This window comes from Podarcis vaucheri (genome assembly GCF_965113315.1).
Source record: "Podarcis vaucheri genome assembly, chromosome: 15".
NCBI lineage: Eukaryota > Metazoa > Chordata > Lepidosauria > Squamata > Lacertidae > Podarcis > Podarcis vaucheri.
In genome coordinates, this window is record NC_138753.1 from 32,688,851 (window position 1) to 32,707,715 (window position 18,865).

The following is an 18,865-nucleotide window of genomic DNA, read 5'->3' on the forward strand; positions in this document are numbered from 1 at the left end:
GCTACTAATTTACCCAAAGTTTAGCCAGGCATCTCCCAGAAGATATAAAAAGGGGCAGCACTGTTCACAGAAACCCAAAGAAACAAGCCTTGCAGCACTTTAAAGCAGGCATGGGAAACGTGGCTGTGCAGATGTTGGGTCCACCTCCCATTATCCGCAGGCAGCCCAGCCAATGCCACGGTCAAGGTGCAGGGAGCTGGAGTTCTAGAACACCCAAGTGCAAAACGTTAGCACCTCCTAAAGGGCGTTCACACTCTTAAATTCAACAACTGGACCATTCGCACACATACTTGAGCTGCACGTCTTCAGTCAGCACACAATAGCTGAGCGGTGTAAACTGGCAAGCGTGCACTCTTACAAACACTTGTACACGGCACGAGTACAAGCCAACGTGTGAACATATCTCTAGAATGAAAATGTGCATGGGGAAGGGCAGGATCCTCTTCCAAGCTACGTGCGCTTGTTACAACACAGGGACCGCTTGGAATGACGTGGTTGTCCAGCAACCTGTGGGGAAGGGAGGGCTACAGATTTCTATTATGTTAGCCTGCTTGTCCAGAGCTGGAAAGATAAAATACCTGTGAGGGCGGACTGGCAGATGAAATTATTGGACTATGTGGAGATGGCAAGATTAACCAGGAAAATCGGGAGGATCAAAACTGCAACAGAGAACGGGGCAAATATGGATCGTATTTAAAATACCACAGCACTTGAACTCTTGGGCAGGCTTTAAATAACTTGCAATGATACAGTGGTGCCTCGCAAGACAAAATCCGTTCCGCGAGTCTCTTCGTCTTGCGGTTTTTTTGTCTTGCGAAGCACGGCGCTTAGCGGCTATTAACGGCTTAGCGGCTATTAACGGCTTAGCGGCTATTAGCGGCTTTAAGAAAAAGGAAACAAACTCGCAAGACGTTTCGTCTTGCAAAGCAAGCCCATAGGGAAATTCATCTTGCGGAACGACTCAAAAAACGGAAAACTCTTTCGTCTTGCGCGTTTTTCGTCTTGCGAGGCATTCATCTTGCGAGGTACCACTGTACACAGACTTTGGATATACGTAATGGAGGACTGTAAACTAGACGGACTATTAATATGCAGTTGAAAAAGTTGCCTAAAGAACTCGCGGAGGGGAGGAGGGAAATCCTAGGATTCGAAAGCATCTTGTGTAAAACTTTTAACATTCGCAAGAATATAATTTCTGTGAATGAACATGTAAAATCAAATTTCTAAAAATATGTTAGTGGAGGCAGGAAGCCCGAGTGTCATCACCCTCTGCCTGACTTTTTGTCTAGCAGATTCGGAATGGAAAGGGTCTCAGCAACAGTTATTTGAAATCACTTTCTTCTGACCCCGGGGGGGGGGGAACCAACTCTCAAAAAATCTCCCTACAAGCGTGCAGGGGCAGTTCCTAGCCAAACACCGCACCGCGTCTACTCGGAAGCAAGAAGCCCCGCGGCGGGATGCAGAGAGGCGCTTCCTACTCCCGCGCCAGCCGGATCGGGACCGACGGCTTAAAGATGCCGCGAGTTCGCATTAGTTAGCAAAGCGGCGGCTCCTGCGCTCTCTCTGGCCTCGGGACGCCATTATGCTGCCTCACCCGGGCGGCCGGGGCAGGAGGCGGAGCCGGCGCCGGATTCCTCCCCTCGGCCCCTCGCCGCCGCCTCTTCCTCCCGGCTCTCTCCCAGCCTCTGCCCGGCTCTTGCTCTCGACGCTCTTCGGCGGGAAACGCCGCTTGCTGATCAGCCGGGGAAGCGGCCCTCGCCGCTGGGCGGGTGAGGACAAAAAAATGGCCAAAATGTGGAGAGGGAGGGTGGGCTGCTCCCCTTTCCTCTCGCTCTTCTTTCCTCCCCACGTGGGGCGGAGGAGGGTCTCTATTCTTAGGGAGCGGGGCGTGGGAGAGATGCTTTGGCTTGCCAGCCCCCCCCCCACCACCGTGGGAGACTTTTCTTCCTTGTTTCCTTGGCGCATCCCGCTTTCCCCTCCAAGGAACGGCATGCATATGTTTCCCCCAATTTGCCCTCCCAAACTACCCTGCGAGCTCGGCTCGCAGGGCCAAAGGAGCGTCGCCGTGGCTATTTGTGCTTTTCGCTGCTGTTCTAATTCGGGTGTCCATATTGCGAAACAAGGAGACTAATAACTTCATTTTTAAAAAACCAGCCCATTTCATTGGTTGTTCATGCACGTGCCCTTCTGTGTCCTAATGCACGGATGTTTTCAAAAGGGTGGGCGGCAATTCATACATGTTGTGTCTTTGCGGGTTTTGGTACCTTTCTGAAAAGTGAGCATGGGGGATATTTGAGGAAGACACGTGTGTGTGTGTGTGTGTGTGTGTGTGTGTGTAAGGGTTCTGGGTTGGGGTAAAATTGTGGCTGAGAGCAGGAATTGGGGCAGATAAGGGATTTTTAGTTTTAAACTTTGATTTATATTCACGATCTGTTTTATGAATGCTGTTAAACTGCTGTAATGGTTGAAAGTTGGTTTGTGCAATAAATGGCCTGGCAGGTTTGCAGAAGCCCATGGCTGCATGCAATAAAGTTATGCCCTGTGTTGGGACCTGCATGCAACAAAAACAGTGCAGTGTGCTCCTGTGCAAGGTGCTATCCAGGTATGTCCTCTAGGAAGCTCCGTTTAATTCACATTCTGTGGTCAATCCACACTCCTCATTTTGCTGTTTTTGTGGCTTACGGTCCTCAATTTTTATTTATTTATTTCTGCAAACTTTTCTTTTGGATAAAGATAACCTCGATGAGAATTGAGTTTGCTAATAGTATAGGATGCGTGGGCATTGTTAATGTTTTTTCAAATCCCCCCCCCCCCAACTTCCTGGTACAACTCCTGTACCTCTAAGACTGACTTTGCTGCAATCAATAGGTGTAGCACTTCATCACTGTGTCTGCAGAACTGGAGAAAGCCTCACCTGTTGACTTACTTCCTGTCTAGCAGTTATTTAAAGTGTCTGACTGAGGGTTGCAACAATGTGTATTGCAGAGAAGGCAACGAATGTTGAGTCATTCATAAAAAACAAACTTGAAAAGCAAGCTGTGTTGCACAAAATTCTGTGTAATTGAAAGCTTGTCTGAATTAATAGTGGTCCTAAAAGATTTGAATTTGTTTTGTCCTACTTGCCTTGTTTTGTGGAACCAGGTATTCTCTACAGTGGGTGTTTCATTCCACAGTACCTTTTAAAAGCTTGTTGACAGGAGCAGTTCAACAAGTGAGGTTCTACAGGCCTGCATAAAAAGGTATAGGAGATTAGAAGCCTTACTTGTACAGTACAGTATTTAAAAAACCAAAATTATCCACATCCATCCTATAGTCTCTACTCCCGCCAGCCATGGAATACACGCAGCTTGCAGACTTTACATATAGACTAAGAGAACAAGAAGAACAAACGTTTTGAGAAAACTGGAAAATGTTTATTGAATATATGGGGGGAATTGTGTACACTTGAAAACGTTGGCAGCATTAAGATTAATTCAACAGTGTAAATAAGTTTTGATGGATGTAATACAGTCATACCTTGGAAGTCGAACAGAATCTGTTCTGGAAGTCCGTTCGACTTCCAAAACATTCGGAAACCAAAGCGCGGCTTCCGATTGGCTGCAGGAAACTCCTGCAGCCAATCGGAAGCTGCAGAAGCCCCGTCAGATGTTCGGGTTCCAAAGAACATTCGCAAACCGGAATAGTCACTTCCGGGTTTGTGGCGTTCGGGAGCTAAAACATTTGAGAGCTAAACTGTTCGAAAACCGAGTTACAACTGTAATGGGATACTGAATGGTTTAGTTTATGTAAAATATTCAAGGATATAAGATATGCAAGATGAACCATGGAAAGAGAAGAAGGAAAGTTAGGGATATTTTAAGGATGTTTAAATGAGTATTCTAAATTGTAAAACAGAAAATTTAATAAAAATTATATATATCTAAACATGAACTTCAGTGCGCCTACTCTTGAGTAGGACTAGCACTGAGTACAACCCCTAGCATTCTGAGGTAAGACTCCTTTATTATCCCCTTTAGCGTTTTTTCAGAAATAAGCTGCCTTATACTGATCAGTCTGTTCGTCCATCTAGCTCAATGTTACTACAATTACTGGATGCAGCTCTCCAAGATTTCAAATAGTGTTCTCTCTTAGCCTTACCTAGAGATGCTGGGGATTGAATGTGGGATCTTTGTTGTTGTTGTTTAGTCGTGTCCGACTCTTCGTGACCCCCTGGACCAGAGCACGCCAGGCACTTCTGTCTTCCACTGCCTCCCGCATTTTGTTCAAACTCATGCTGGTAGCTTCGAGAACACTGTCCAGGCATCTCGTCCTCTGTCGTCCCCTTCTCCCTGTGCCCTGTGTCCTTTCCCAACATCAGGGTCTTTTCCAGGGAGTCTTCTCTTCTCATGAGGTGGCCAAAGTACTGGAGTCTCAGCTTCAGGATCTGTCCTTCCAGTGAGCACTCAGGGCTGATTTCCTTCAGAATGGAGAGGTTTGATCTTCTTGCAGTCCATGGGACTCTCAAGAGTCTCCTCCAGCACCATAATTCAAAAGCATCAATTCTTTGGTGATCAGCCTTCTTTATGGTCCAGCTCTCACTTCCATACATTACTACTGGAATGTGGGATCTACTTCATGCAAAATAAATTCTCTGCCCCTGCCCCCCCCCGGTCTTGGCAGCCAAATACTTATGACCCTTGACTTCCAATTCCTTATTTTTTTGATCTGCAGAGTGTGTTCTGTTTGTCAAGATGGCCGTGCCTTTTGTGGAAGACTGGGACTTAGTGCAGACCCTTGGGGAAGGCGCTTATGGAGAGTGAGTATAGCTTAGGCAATACCATGTAACATATCATAATACATGGAGGCAAATGAATGTTTTCAGAACAAGAGTAAATGGTAAATTGAATTGCTGCTGTATTCTTGTGTCGAGGGTTGTCAAAAATCACAAGAGCTTTAATTTGGGTAGTTGAATTTGCCCATTTTTTTTCCGGGAGGAGAAAATGTGTGCTGTGGCTGGCAAGCAAAGCTGAGACTTAACATGTAATTTTTAGTAATAATGTTCGGTGAGGAAAGCCTATCTATAAAAAACCCTGCTTTCCGCTTTCTCTTTATAGAGTTCAGTTGGCTGTGAACAGACGCACGGAAGAAGCAGTGGCGGTGAAGATTGTTGACATGAAATGCGCTATAGAGTGCCCAGATCAGATAAAGAAGGAGATCTGCATTAACAAAATGTTAAATCACGAGAACATTGTCAAGTTTTACGGACATCGGCGAGAAGGCACTATTCAGTATCTGTTCCTAGAGTACTGCAGCGGGGGAGAACTCTTTGACCGAATAGGTACAGGGGATTTTATGGGATAGGAAGGCAGGCCACAGAATGGTCATTGGATGAGGATGCTCTCCAAGGGTCCAATGGTTTATTTATTTAAGTCATCTATATACAGTCGTTCCTTGGATCCTGAACACCTTGCGACGTGAATGTTTTGTCTCTTGAACGCGACAAACCTGGAAGTGACTGTTCCAGTTTGCGAATGTTCTTCGGAACCCGAATGTCTGGCGGGGCTTCTGTGGCTTCCGATTGGCTGCAGGAGCTTCCTGCGGCCAATTGGAAGCCGCGCCTTGGGTTTCCAAATGTTTTGGAAGTCGAACAGACTTCTGGAACAGATTCCCTTCGACTTCCGAGGTACCACTGCAACTTGCATTTCAGGGATATTTAAACACATTCAAAGCAAGCCTCCTCTATGGTAGCCTGCAATCATTTTATGAACTTAAATCCAAACAAAAATGGTGTTTGCTGCTATCAATGCTACTGTGAAACATGGTGTTCAGTTTGTTACCAATAATGCCTTCAGCCATAACTATTTCAGAGCAAACAACCAGAAAGGTTATATTCATTAGAAACACTGCTATCACTGTGTAAATTTCATTAGTATGTTTCTTCATGAAGCTATGGTGCCTTCCTTGCAGAGCCAGATGTAGGAATGCCTGAAGCAGAAGCACAAAAGTTTTTCCACCAGCTTATAGCTGGAGTCGTAAGTTTATTTATGTTGCTTTTTCAAGCTCTTTTTTGTGTGTGAAAGCAGGTTGAATGAATGCTTTCTATTAATGCCTTGTATCATTTTGAAAGGTCTACCTTCACAGTATAGGAGTAACACATCGGGATATTAAGCCTGAGAATCTGCTGCTAAATGGAATGGGTAAGAGAGAGAGACCGCTTTGTTCTTGTTGTTGTTGTTTAGTCGTTTAGTCGTGTCTGACTCTTTGTGACCCCATGGACCAGAGCACGCCAGACACTCCTGTCTTCCACTGCCTCCCGCAGTTTGGTTAAACTCATGCTGGTAGCTTCGAGAACACTCTCCAACCATCTCGTCCTCTGTCGTCCCCTTCTCCTTGTGCCCTCCATCTTTCCCAACATCAGGGTCTTTTCCAGGGAGTCTTCTCTTCTCATGAGGTGGCCAAAGTATTGGAGCCTCAGCTTCAGGATCTGTCCTTCCAGTGAGCACTCAGGGCTGATTTCCTTCAGAATGGAGAGGTTTGATCTTCTTGTAGTCCATGGGACTCTCAAGAGTCTCCTCCAACACCATAATTCAAAAGCATCAATTCTTCGGCGATCAGCCTTACTTATGGTCCAGCTCTCACTTCCATACATCACTAATTTCTTTAGTTCAGTATCAATTTTCCACAAGTTAAAAAGCAGCCCACACTTTGGATGTGAAAGCAACAAGTCCTCTCTGTTGCTAACATCAAACATCAAGCAGTCAGAGGACTTGGGTTTGGTTTTTTTTAGCATTTCACTCGGCTATCCTTGATTTGGAGCAGCAATAGAACACTTAATGCCTGCTTATGTAGACATGGCCCACTAGTATCAATGGGATATTTTGGAACTGGCATACTAAGGAGTAGGGTAGATTAGTATCGGTGACAAATTTCTGAGCTGGCATACTTAAAAGGACCATTTTTTTAAAAGTTAAATGCTTGTGTCTTTAGATCAATGTTACTTTAGTGCAGGGGTCAGCAAACGTTTTCAGCAGGGGGCCGGTCCACTATCCCTCAGACCTTGTTGGGGGGCTGGACTATATTTTGAAAAAAAATATGAATGAATTCCTATGCCCCACAAATAACCCAGAGATGCATTTTAAATAAAAGGACACATTCTACTCATGTAAAAACACGCTGATTCCCAGACTGTCTGCAGGCTGGATTTAGAAGGTGATTGGACCGGATCCAGCCCCTGGGCCTTAGTTTGCCTACCCATGCTTTAGTGTGCCTCAAACAAAGATGATGAATTAGAATGATGCGCAAGATACCTTCTTTATTCTTGTATTTGTTTAGATAATCTCAAAATCTCTGACTTTGGACTAGCAACTGTGTTTAAGTACAATGGTCGTGAGCGATTGTTGAACAAGATGTGTGGCACGCTCCCGTACATTGCGCCAGAAGTCCTGAAAAGAAAAGAATTCCATGCCGAGCCTGTCGATGTTTGGTCATGTGGAATCGTACTCACTGCCATGTTGGCAGGAGGTAAGAGCTACCCAAGTTTTAATTCGTTTGATTAACATTAGTTTGTTGATAAGGATTTGCCTCTTAAAACTAATGCTCTACATTTACACAACAAGGATGCAGATCAGCAGTGCGCCTTGGTGTATTATCTCTTGGGAATTCAGGATATTTATTAAGGTGTGGTTCTTGATCTAGTTCTTTACAGTGGTATCTAGGTTCTCAAACTTAATCCATTCCAGAACTCTGTTCCAAAACCAAAGCTATCCAAAACCAAGGCACGCTTTCCCATAGAAAGTAATGTAAAATGGATTTATCCGTTCCAGACTTTTAAAAACAATGCCTAAAACACCAATTTAACATGAATTTTACTCTCTAACGAGACCATTGATTCATAAAATGAAAGCAATAAACAGTGTACTGCAGTCACACAATCAATCCATCAGTAGCTGAACTGGGTTCCACACAGTCACAAAAACAAAACAAAAAGAGCCGCAAAAACAAAAATGTAAAATGAATAGCAAAAACAGACAGACCTCAGCGTAACACTCAAATCGGAAGTGTAACACTCAAAACGGAGTGCGTTTGGCTTCCAAAAATAGTTCGCAAACCGGAACACTTACTTCTGGGTTTGCAGTGTTTGGGTTCCAAGTTGTTTGAGTACCAAGGCATTTGAGAACCAAGGTAGCACTGTAATCATCTACAGGCCTTCACAAATATACTGGTGGGGAGGGGACATTAAAAAAACAGAGAAAGGCCCGTGTACATTTTTCATTCTTGAAAAATTTAAGCAAGAGTAGAACAACCAATAGCCATAGCAGTTCTGCAAAAGTTGCTGGCTGATCTTATTAACTTGAAGTACAAACTTAGTGACTGATTCAGCCACATGAGATAAGACACCCGTGGCTTGGAAGGTCGTATGCCACTAAAGCTTGAGTTGCATCAGAGGGCAAATGCATGTGGTTGTTTTGTCTCTTTAAAAGTGATACCATAGTAGTGCGTTTATTAGTACACAGACTTACACAATTCATATATGGAGTGCCACTAAATCTTTCTTCCAGTGTAGCTAAGGGGAGATGGTTGAAGCTAATTAATTACCCTCTAACCATCACTCTCTGTATGGTTACTCCCAAGAATAGCTGAGAACATCTCTCCAACTGTCTACCACAAGAAAGCTCTTCTCTTAAAAACAGCTATGTGAACTTTTCCCTCTCCTTCAATACATCCTTTTAAAAATAATAATATATTTTTAGATCAAATTTAAGCAGATAGAATAAAAGCACAAGCATTTCTACCGATTCAACACCAAAAGTAGCAATAATACGCCACAACAAATTTCCAGTGTTAAACCTGCAAGATGCAGCATTTTTTTTAAAAAAACAGGATTTGGAAGGAAGAGTCATTTAAGTTAAAGCATTCTATACATTCAGCATAGAATGTTCATTTATAAATATGTTGCTGAAACCAGCGTTTTAAAAAATAATAGTACGTAACGAATTCTTCACAGTTTTAACAGCATACATCTTGATAGTTTCATATAGTTTTAAATATTGCAAGCAGCCCTGAGCAGTGCTTTTGCACCAGAAGGGTAAGCTATGTAAAGGTTTTAATACATTTAATAAAATTAATTTTTAAACAAGTGTATCTGCAAGAATTTTTCAAGGGATTTGGTTTACTGCATAAATCTGAACCATATTGTCTGATAGTACGGATGTAGCCAAGGTGGAACAGAAAAAAAGAAATTGCCAGAGATTTTCATTGCTCACAGCTTTACTGGAGTCTATTTTTCTAGTCTAAGTAGTTATTAATTCCTTGTTTTGAATTTGCTGTGTAACTAATGTGGTTATTAGTGACCTTATTATAACCCTTGGGTGTGTCTCTTCCTCTTAAAATGCTAACATCCATTTGGTTGAAACCCAAATACCTTCTTAGCTTGTCCCCAGATCACTGAAAAGTTTTGTCAAGAAATGTGGCTTTCTTTTTGCAGAATTGCCATGGGACCAGCCTGTTGAAACATGTCAAGAATACTGTGATTGGAAAGAAAAGAAAACATATTTGTCACCATGGAAGAAGATAGACTCGTTGCCACTAGGTACAGACCTTTACTGACTGTTTTTATATTTACTTGGCGGGCAGTCTTGATAGCTTTGCTAAGAAATGAGCGTGTTATTTTTCTGAGTACAGATCATATCCTCCAAAGAACATCTTTAAAAGTTGGGTGACTCTGGTTCATGTAAAAATTGTAATGATTTATTTGGAAACTGGTGGAACAATGTTTGAGGGCATCTCAATTGGATTGCAAGCCATTGCCACAGAAGGTGGACAATTTCAGAACTTGTAGGCCATGCATATAACCAAATTCTTTATTTCTTTGCAGCTTTACTCCTCAAACTATTAACTGAGGACCCCGCATCAAGGCTTACTATTGAAGACCTTAAAAAGGACAGGTGGTACACAAAAGCTTTAAAGAAAGGTAATTTTAAAAAATAAATGCATGTGAATTTTCTATGTAGCTGCATATTTGAAATCTTTTGACATCTGAAAACGGTGCAGTTGACATCTCTCATATATGCCACTGAAAGGAGCGAGTTATATATTTAAAGATATTGATATTTACAATTTAGGTGGCTCACCCTGTTTTAATCTTACTTGAGGATAGATTTTGCTTGCTTTTTCATCCCCTTTGCTGATCAGTCCCATTTATCAAGGTCTGCTACTAATAAGGGCTCATCTTGGGTTAATCCAGGCATAGGCAAACTCGGCCCTCCAGATGTTTTGGGACTACAATTCCCATCATCCCTGACCACTGGTCCTGTTAGCTAGGGATCATGGGTACATTCAGGATGAAAACCAGTGTAAATCATTCCAATATTATGATTCTGCACTCACACCCCTCCTGAGTGACCTGTGGGAGCGCACATCTAAATGAAAACTCTGATCCGGAAAGCCTCCTTAGACACTTTGAATCACATTTTAACTAGCTCTAACAATGGGAAGAGGTTGTTGGCCTGAGAATTCTGCAAATCATTTGGCAGTTCTATTGCAATTATTTGATCCCACCATTCATGAAGTTTGAATACAGTGGTACCTTGTGTCGGATTCTTAAGCCTTATCAGAGGAAACTGGCCACTCTCCAGGCACTCGGCTTAAGCTCCTTGTTGACCTCCCCGTCTGCGTCTCCCGGCAGGATACAGGCTAGGTCACTATCGTTGATCCTCCTCAAGCGTGAGAAGAACACACCACTCTCCCCTCCTCCCTGCCTCCCCCAGGGAGGGGAAAGAGACAGACAGAAATGTATTTACATGCCTTTATTTCTGTCCTTGCAGCAGTACAGAGAAACGCGTCTGTACTCATCAGACTCCGACAGCAGAGGGAGAATAAACTCTACCCCTGTACTTCCAGTACAGGTCAGATGACACTCTGAGCTAACATCCGGTGCTCAGTACAGTGAATAGACTGCCCCTTTGTTCCCATGGTACAGTCCCAAACATCAACATCCTGTTTTGCTTTCCAGCCACCTGCTGCTTTTCCGTAACACCTTGGTTCTCAAATTTAATCCGTTCTGGGAGTCCATTCGGCTCCCAGAATGGTTCAGAAACCAAGGTGTGGCTTCCGATTGGCTGCAGGAGCATCGAATGTTCGGCTTCCAAAGAACATTTGGAAACCGGAACAATCACTTCTGGGTTTGCAACGTTCGGGAGCCGATTTGTTCGACAACTAAGCCGTTCGACTACCAAGGTACCACTGTAGGTGCTTTTGAGTTTACATTAGTGTTCACAAATACAAGTGATGTGTGTTTAGCTTATTCTGGTCTTGGGAAGAGTGGCAGACTGGCACATAGCACCTTTGGAAAGGTTGGAGCCATTAAAAAACAACAGCAACAATTCAATTATTTTACTTGGAATTTACTATGTACTTAACAGTGAATGACAAAAATAATTTTTTCCCCCTTTGAAAACTGAGTACTAGTTTTTCTTTCTAGGCATCAAGCGGCCTCGAGTCTCATCGGGGGGACTATCCGATTCCCCAGGGTGTTTTTCTAAGCACATCCGATCCGATACGGACTTCTCTCCAGTGAAAAGTGCACGCAGGTGAAAAATATATTCGTTCATTGTGTCCAACACACAGGCAAAAACGTGTGTGTCCGGCTAATATTTTTAACTTGATGGGGAACTTTAATTTTTTACTCGGAAGCTCTGCAATGGCTTATTCTGTGCTGCCATATCTTAAGACGTGTTCCGCGAGTAACTAAACCAGAAGTGATCTATGGCATGTCTGCACTGTGCCACTAGGCTGCAGTAGCCAGTTTAGCAGAGCCAAATCTGTTCTTCCTTCTTGCCCCTCCTTCGCCGCATGGTTGTCTGCCCCCTTGATTTGACAGAACAGGAGCAAAACAACTCGTACACAGAGGGCGAGGGCTGCAGTGGAGATGGTTTTGTATAATAATAATAGTAATAATAATAAAAATAAAATTTAATTTATATCCTGCCCTCCCCAGCCGAAGCCAGGCTCAGGGCGGCTAACAACAACAAAATAATACAACATTCTAAAATCATTTCATTATAAAATTAATTCAAATCATATTGATGGCAACCATTGGGCTAGAGTTCTGTGAAGATTGCCAAAGGAGGGAGTCAGGCTGTGCCCTGGCCAAAGGCCTGGTGGAACAGCTCTGTCTTGCAGGCCCTGCGGAAAGATGTCAAGTCCCGCAGGGCCCTAGTCTCTTGTGACAGAGCATTCCACCAGATTGGAGCCACAGCCAAAAAAGCCCTGGCTCTAGTTGAGGCCAGCCTAACCTCTCTGTGGCCTGGGACCTCCAAGATGTTTTTGTTTGAAGACCGTAAGTTCCTCTGTGGGGCATACCAGGAGAGGCGGTCCCGTAGGTACGAGGGTCCTAGGCCGTATAGGGCTTTGAAGGTTAAAACCAGCACCTTAAAACTGATCCTGTACCCCACCGGGAGCCAGTGCAGCTGGTATAGCACCGGGTGAATGTGATCTCGCAGTGAGGATCCCGTAAGGAGTCTCGCTGCGGCATTCTGCACCCGCTGGAGTTTCTGGCTCAGTCTCAAGGGCAGCCCCACGTAGAGCAAGTTATAATATCTGAAAGCACTAATTCTATCCTGTTTAAATACCAAAGTTGGGGAACTTTGGGGACTTTAATGTGTGCCTTAATATGAGGATTAATCTGATGGTTCTAGTGTCTGGGTCTTATTTAAGTGCAGGAGAAAATGGGCGAAGGTGGGGGTATGTTTTAAGTCTTGCAGAGCATAACAAAGTAATATGTTCAAGTGGTGTGGTAAATGCTACTGTCGAGGCTGTGTGTGTTTTATGATTCCGCAAACATGCAATGCAAAAAACAAGTGACTTTTTACATTAAGCAGGGATGGCCAACTCCCAAGAGACTGTGAACTACTCACAGAGTTAAAAACTGGCAGTGATCTACCCCCTTTTAGGGGTTGAGATCAAAGTTGTTGAGCTTTCTTTAAATCCCCTGACCATTAGGTCCAGTCGTGGCGAACTCTGGGGTTGTGGTGCTCATCTCGCCGCTTTATTGGCTGAGGGAGCCGGCGTACAGCTTCTGGGTCATGTGGCCAACATGACTAAGCCGCTTCTGGCGAACCAGAGCAGCACACGGAAACGCTGTTTACCTTCCCACTGGAGTGGTACCTATTTATCTACTTGCACTTTGACATGCTTTCGAACTGCTAGGTTAGCAGGAGCAGGGACCGAGCAACAGGAGCTCACCCCGTCACGGGGATTCGAACCACTGACCTTCTGATACCAAGTCCTAGGCTCTGTGGTTTAACCCACAGCGCCACCCACGTCCCTAAGGAGCTTTCTTTAGGGAGGAGGAAAGCCCCATTTTTGGCGGGTGCAGGGCAAAAATGTTGAGCTTTTTTTTACGGGAAGCCTAAGTTGTTGAGCTTCTTTGCATCAAAACAACACCGCCACAAACTGGCTTATAAGTATAAAACCAAATTTACTAGAATAATAGCTAGAATAGAGATAGACTTGTAACCATTCAAGCATACCAAAGAGCTCCAGTGATCTACCAGTGATCTACCACAGACATCCAGTGATCTACCGGTTGGACGTTCCTGCATTAAGGCAATTCAATCATGATAGAATGATTTAAATAATGATGAAAATTGCCAAGAAAAAGGCCACCTTAATGCCCAGTTATGAGGCCAACGCATGTAGCGGTTAACTCCCGGAAATAAAAAAAGTTCTAGACAATGTGTTCTTGTGCCATTTAGGAACGTAACACTGCTTTGTTTTCATTGCTGCAGTGAGGAGAAAAAGACCTGCTCCAATTCTCAGCCGGAACCTGGCACTGGACTTTCTTTGTGGGATAGCGGTCCAGCTGGCATCGATAAGCTCGTGCAAGGCATCAGCTTCTCCCAGCCAGCCTGCCCTGAACACATGCTGCTCAACAGCCAACTGCTTGGCACTCCCAGTTCTTCCCAGGTAACTTGGTCCAGTGGCTCGGCTATCGACTTTCGTTGTTTTTGGAACTTGTAGAGGCCCTTGTGCTTTTGTTTTGCACTGTAACAGCAACCCCCTCCCTAATTTAATGCTTCAGCCCTCAAAAAAAATATATACACCCTTGTGCAAATTTATTGAAACAAACAATGTAGTTTATTGTACAAAAATCACCTACAGTGGTACCTTGGGTTACATACGCTTCAGGTTACAGACTCTGCTAACCCAGAAATAGTGCTTCAGGTTAAGAACTTTGCTTCAGGATGAGAACAGAAATCGGGCTCCGGCGGCGCGGCAGCAGCAGGAGGCCCCATTAGCTAAAGTGGTGCTTCAGGTTAAGAACAGTTTCAGGTTAAGAATGGACCTCCGGAGCGAATTAAGTACTTAACCTGAGGTACCACTGTATACATGTACAAACCTCACAGATACCTATATTAGTAACGGATATGACCTCCGCTATTTTTAAGCAGCATTTGAACACGGTTTGGCATGGAGTCTACTAGTTTTGAACATTCACTGTACCACACTTGAATCAGCACCTGTATGAGTCTTCCAGTCTACAGCATGGAGATTTTGCATATAACCTACAAATTCTTAATAGGATTTACATCTGGGGAATTCCCTGGCCAATCAAGTATCTGTATTTGCTGCTCTGTCATGAATTTTTTCACCGCTTTCGATGTGTGACAGGGGGATAGATCCTGCTGCAATATCCCAGTACCGTCAAGATACCTCTTTTCCAGCTCTGGAATAACTCTTTCATAGAACCTCAATATATTGTGGCGACCGCATCATTCCTTCTACTGGCTCCAGGCTTCCGACACCATAATGATCAACTGAATTTCCGTGTTTGTTTTGAGTACAGGATTACGAGTAAGATAGAAAGCATGCTTTGTTTCAATTAATTTGCACAAGGGTACATATATTCGGTTCATGCACAGGGCACATATATGCAATTCTTTAGCGTCATAAAACAATGCAAAGCCTTGATGAAAACTCGACATTTTTTTTAGCCTTCAGCTGACTTCTAGTGTCTTCCTTTCCTTTCTCTCTTAGAATTCATGGCAGCGCTTAGTGAAGAGAATGACCCGTTTCTTTTTGAAGCTGGATGCTGACCAGTCTTACCACGTATTGAAGGAGGTTTGCGAAAAAATGGGCTACGTCTGGAAGAAGGGCTGCACAAACCAGGTGTGAATTAATTGTGTGTGTACATCACACACAAGACGGACAGACAGGCATTGTGGTGTAGGCCCAATTGATGGCAGCAAGAGAGAGGGTCTTCTCAGTGGGTGCATCAATATTATAGAACACCTGGCCCTGTGAGACATGGGTCATTCCTTCTCTGGTAGTTGTTGTTGTTGCTTGGTACATACATTTTTATTCTGTCAGTTGGCAGGGAAAACCTGCTCTAAAAGTCGTGATTTGCCTGTGATGCTTGCTTTTGCTGTATTTTTAATTCTTCTCTCTTGCATTTCTGTTTGTTGCTTTATTTTTATTTTATTCAACGTGATTTTCTTATATTTTCACTCTGTGATTTTAAGTTGTAAGCAGCACCGAGTAGGGCATGTAATTAAAAAAAAATAATTAATTTGCGTTTACTTACTTTTATGCTGTGCTTTTTTCTGGGGGGGGACGCAGGGGTATGCGTACCTCTAAACATTTTTAGAAAAAAAGTACTGCTTGTATGCGTTTGCATACAAAATAAATATACAGTGGTGCCCCGCAAGACGAATGCCTCGCAAGACGAAAAACTCGCTAGACGAAAGGGTTTTGCGGTTTTTGAGCTGCTTCGCAAGACAAATTTCCCTATGGACTTGCTTCGCAAGACGAGAACGTCTTGCGTTTTTTGCAAGTTTGTTTCCTTTTTCTTAACACCGTTAATACAGTTGTGACTTGACTTCAAGGAGCAACTCATAGAACGTGGTGTGGTAGCCTTTTTTGAGGTTTTTGGCGATTTTTGAAGCTTTTCCAAAACTTTTCCGACACCGTGCTTCGTAAGACGAAAAATTAGCTAGACGAAAAAACTCGCGGAACGAATTAATTTCGTCTTGCGAGGCACCACTGTATATGATTTGTTTAGCTAGGAGATACACAATGTCCTGGAAGAAATAGTGTCTTTTTTGAATTCAGGGCCTGTTGGGGAGATCTTTCGACAGATGCATCCTCATTCGGTTGCTAGTGAGAAAAATAGTGTGAAAGCTGCTGTAAACTTAGAGAGCCTAACTTTGCAACTCCAGATATTTGTTTTTTGATTTGTTTTGATTTGTATACTACCTTATTGATTGTAAATATGCTTTGTAAACCTCTTTCCCCTGATAAAATACTCGTTTTCCTTCTAAGGTTACCATATCAACCACAGATAGAAGAAACAACAAACTGATTTTCAAGGCGAACCTCTTGGAAATGGATGACAAAATACTTGTTGACTTCCGCCTGTCTAAGGTATATACAAAGTTAACCAACACATTTCATTCTAAGGATAAGAAGGATGCCTTGGCACTTGTAGTAGATATTAACCTAACCAATCAAACTTACTTAAATAGGAATAAAGCTACATTTTTACCCAGCACAATAGAAAACAAAGATTTGATTTGACCTGGGTTTTTTAATCTCTTGAGAGATTTGCAAATTGTGGGGAGAATGTTTTATGTGCTGGAATAGTACTTGGGCTCCATCTAGTGGTAGCTCCTCAGTACTGCAGAATGCTTTCACACTGCCAGCTGCCAACATGTTCTGATTCAGAATATTATATTTGCCATTGCAGTCATTTTATTTTCTAATCTGTTCTAGCATACTGTATGGGCTGGGGCTGGCAGTTAGCCTTCTGCTTGGTTCAAGAGCTGCAGGGTGCTTAGTGGAAAGCTCAGCTATGCGGATGCTATGCGCTCTATGTGGGGCTACCTTTGAAGGTGACCCGGAAACTACAACTAATCCAGAATGCGGCAGCTAGACAGGCGAACGTTCTTTGGAACCCTAATATCCAACGGGGCTTCTGATTGGCTGCGGGAGCTTCCTGCGGCCAATCGGAAGCCGTGCTTTGGTTTCTGAATGTTTGGGAAGTCGAACGGACTTCCGGAACGGATTCCTTTCGACTTCGAGGTACGGCTGTACTCATAAGGTGGTTTACTTCCCTCTTGTATCATTTCTCTCGCTAATACGTGCCCTACCAATGACATATACTCACTTGGATTCTTCTCCACCTCCACTTCCCTATGCAGGGTGACGGCTTGGAGTTTAAGAGGCATTTCCTGAAGATCAAAGGGAAGCTGAGTGATGTCGTCAGCACACAGAAGCTGTGGCTTCCTGTCACATGATGGCGTTGTGGTTGAGAGCGGCTCTGTTTTGATTCAGCGGCTTCTGCTAAGGGACAGTCATGCCTGCCGCACCCCAAACTCCAGTCATTCAATGGAAATCTTTTGTTTTATGGGGATAGGCATTCAAGCTATCCACATACGGTAACAGGCAATAACTGTTGTGAAGGTGCACATTTGCAATGGTTGGCTGGGGTATCCCACCCTTGATTATTATCATGAAAGTCATGAGTGGCTTAGCTTAGTTCACATTCTTGACTTAGAAGTGGGTTTTTTTGTAGGTTGCTCAAGCTCCTCATCTATACACATGTGTTTCCCTTCTTTTTTCCCAAACTAAAAAAAAATTCAGACTGAGCTTGAAAGTTGCTCCTTTGTAAAGCATAACATGAGTGTTATTATGCTCCTTTGATGACTTTGGTTTAAAAAACAACAACAAAAAACATAAGTTTCTTTTATATAAACATGATAAGAGTTGTAGGAATGTTGGGTCCAGAATAAGGTCCTTCTCAAATCACTTGACTCAGTTTATGATGATTTGCTCCCACAGTCAGGGCTTCTGAATGAAGCTATACAGTTGCAGTTAATTGCTTTTGGTTTCTACTGTCACCCTTGAGAAAACATAAAGCCCAGTGGTTGTTTTTAGCATCAGTTCCAATTTTAAAATATTTTTTTTCTATTTTTAGGGTATAATTCTCTCCCCTCCAATCCTTGTATAGGTCTGATCAGACTGGCTGAGCCTCTAAAGTAGAAGTGGGCAAAAATATTGGGTTTTGTAGTCGTAACATCATCTTGTGGGGCCATAGGTGCCCCATCTTTAGTCTAAATCAGGGTTTCCCAAACTTGGGTCTCCAGCTGTTTTTGGACTACAACTCCCATCATCTCTAGCTAGCAAGACCAGTGGTCAGGGATGATGGGAACCGTAGTCCAAAACAGCTGGAGGCCCAAGTTTGGGAAACACCAGTCTAAATGGAAAGAGATGTAATGGATTAACAGACCCCTCACTCTTTTTATTTCCTTTTGTACTGTTCTGCCTTTTGGGAAGCAAACTTCTTTCAAACTGGTTAAACTTGAATGTACCATGCAAATACACTAGCGTGGAGGTGGCCGGATGCTAGACTGCAGCTGTCATCATTCCTGACCATTGACCATGCTGGATGGGGCTGATCGGAGTTGTGGTCTAGCAAAATCCGGAGGGCACCAGGTTGGCTACCCCTGCACTAAGAGAGTAAGGGGATGACACACAAACCTTGTTTCTGACCATACTTCCTGACCCATACTTAAATCTACAAAACTGTGAAATTTTTAACGTGTCTGTCAAGAAAATAAAACAATTTGCAAAATAAAGAATGATCTCAGATTAAAAGAACGCTGTCAGTGTATAGCATGCAAGTTTTCTTCTTTATTCACCCGAAATGGAAGATCCTGATAATTCCCTCTTGTAGCAAGGTGGTTTGGAATAAACTACATCACAAAGGTATATACACTTTGGGCAACCAAAATGGAGGGAAGTATTTCTGGGGAACTTAACTGATGTGTTAAATTGAGAAAATTCTAGTGGTTTCAGTAACTGAAGATCTTGTAGGGAGATGTGGTGT

The 18,865-nt window shown here is 43.4% G+C and overlaps 1 protein-coding gene and 1 long non-coding RNA gene across 2 annotated transcripts in view; one reads left to right on the top strand and one right to left on the bottom strand.

Annotated features, from left to right (window-relative positions):
- LOC309519672 overlaps positions 1–18,865 on the bottom strand; it is a 363,193-nt gene that overhangs the window by 303,280 nt on the left and 41,048 nt on the right. The gene's annotated exons all lie outside the window — the stretch shown is intronic.
- Positions 1,193–18,636, top strand: CHEK1 (checkpoint kinase 1). Its single transcript, XM_082200474.1, has 13 exons — positions 1,193–1,769; positions 4,711–4,795; positions 5,094–5,317; positions 5,947–6,011; positions 6,107–6,176; positions 7,312–7,500; positions 9,464–9,568; positions 9,854–9,949; positions 11,459–11,567; positions 13,767–13,944; positions 15,016–15,147; positions 16,300–16,401; positions 17,178–18,636. The coding sequence occupies exons 1-13, from the start codon at positions 1,583–1,585 to the stop codon at positions 17,271–17,273; spliced, it is 1,638 nt and encodes a 545-aa protein (XP_082056600.1). The 5' UTR covers positions 1,193–1,582; the 3' UTR covers positions 17,274–18,636.

Bases quoted from the DNA above. Each gene is read 5' to 3' on its own strand.
- CHEK1 (XM_082200474.1), top strand. From the start codon at position 1,583: ATGCTGCCTCACCCGGGCGGCCGGGGCAGGAGGCGGAGCCGGCGCCGG. The intron at 9,950-11,458 runs GTAATTTTAAAA...TTTTCTTTCTAG, and splicing joins CACAAAAGCTTTAAAGAAAG to GCATCAAGCGGCCTCGAGTC. The intron at 15,148-16,299 runs GTGTGAATTAAT...TTTCCTTCTAAG, and splicing joins AGAAGGGCTGCACAAACCAG to GTTACCATATCAACCACAGA.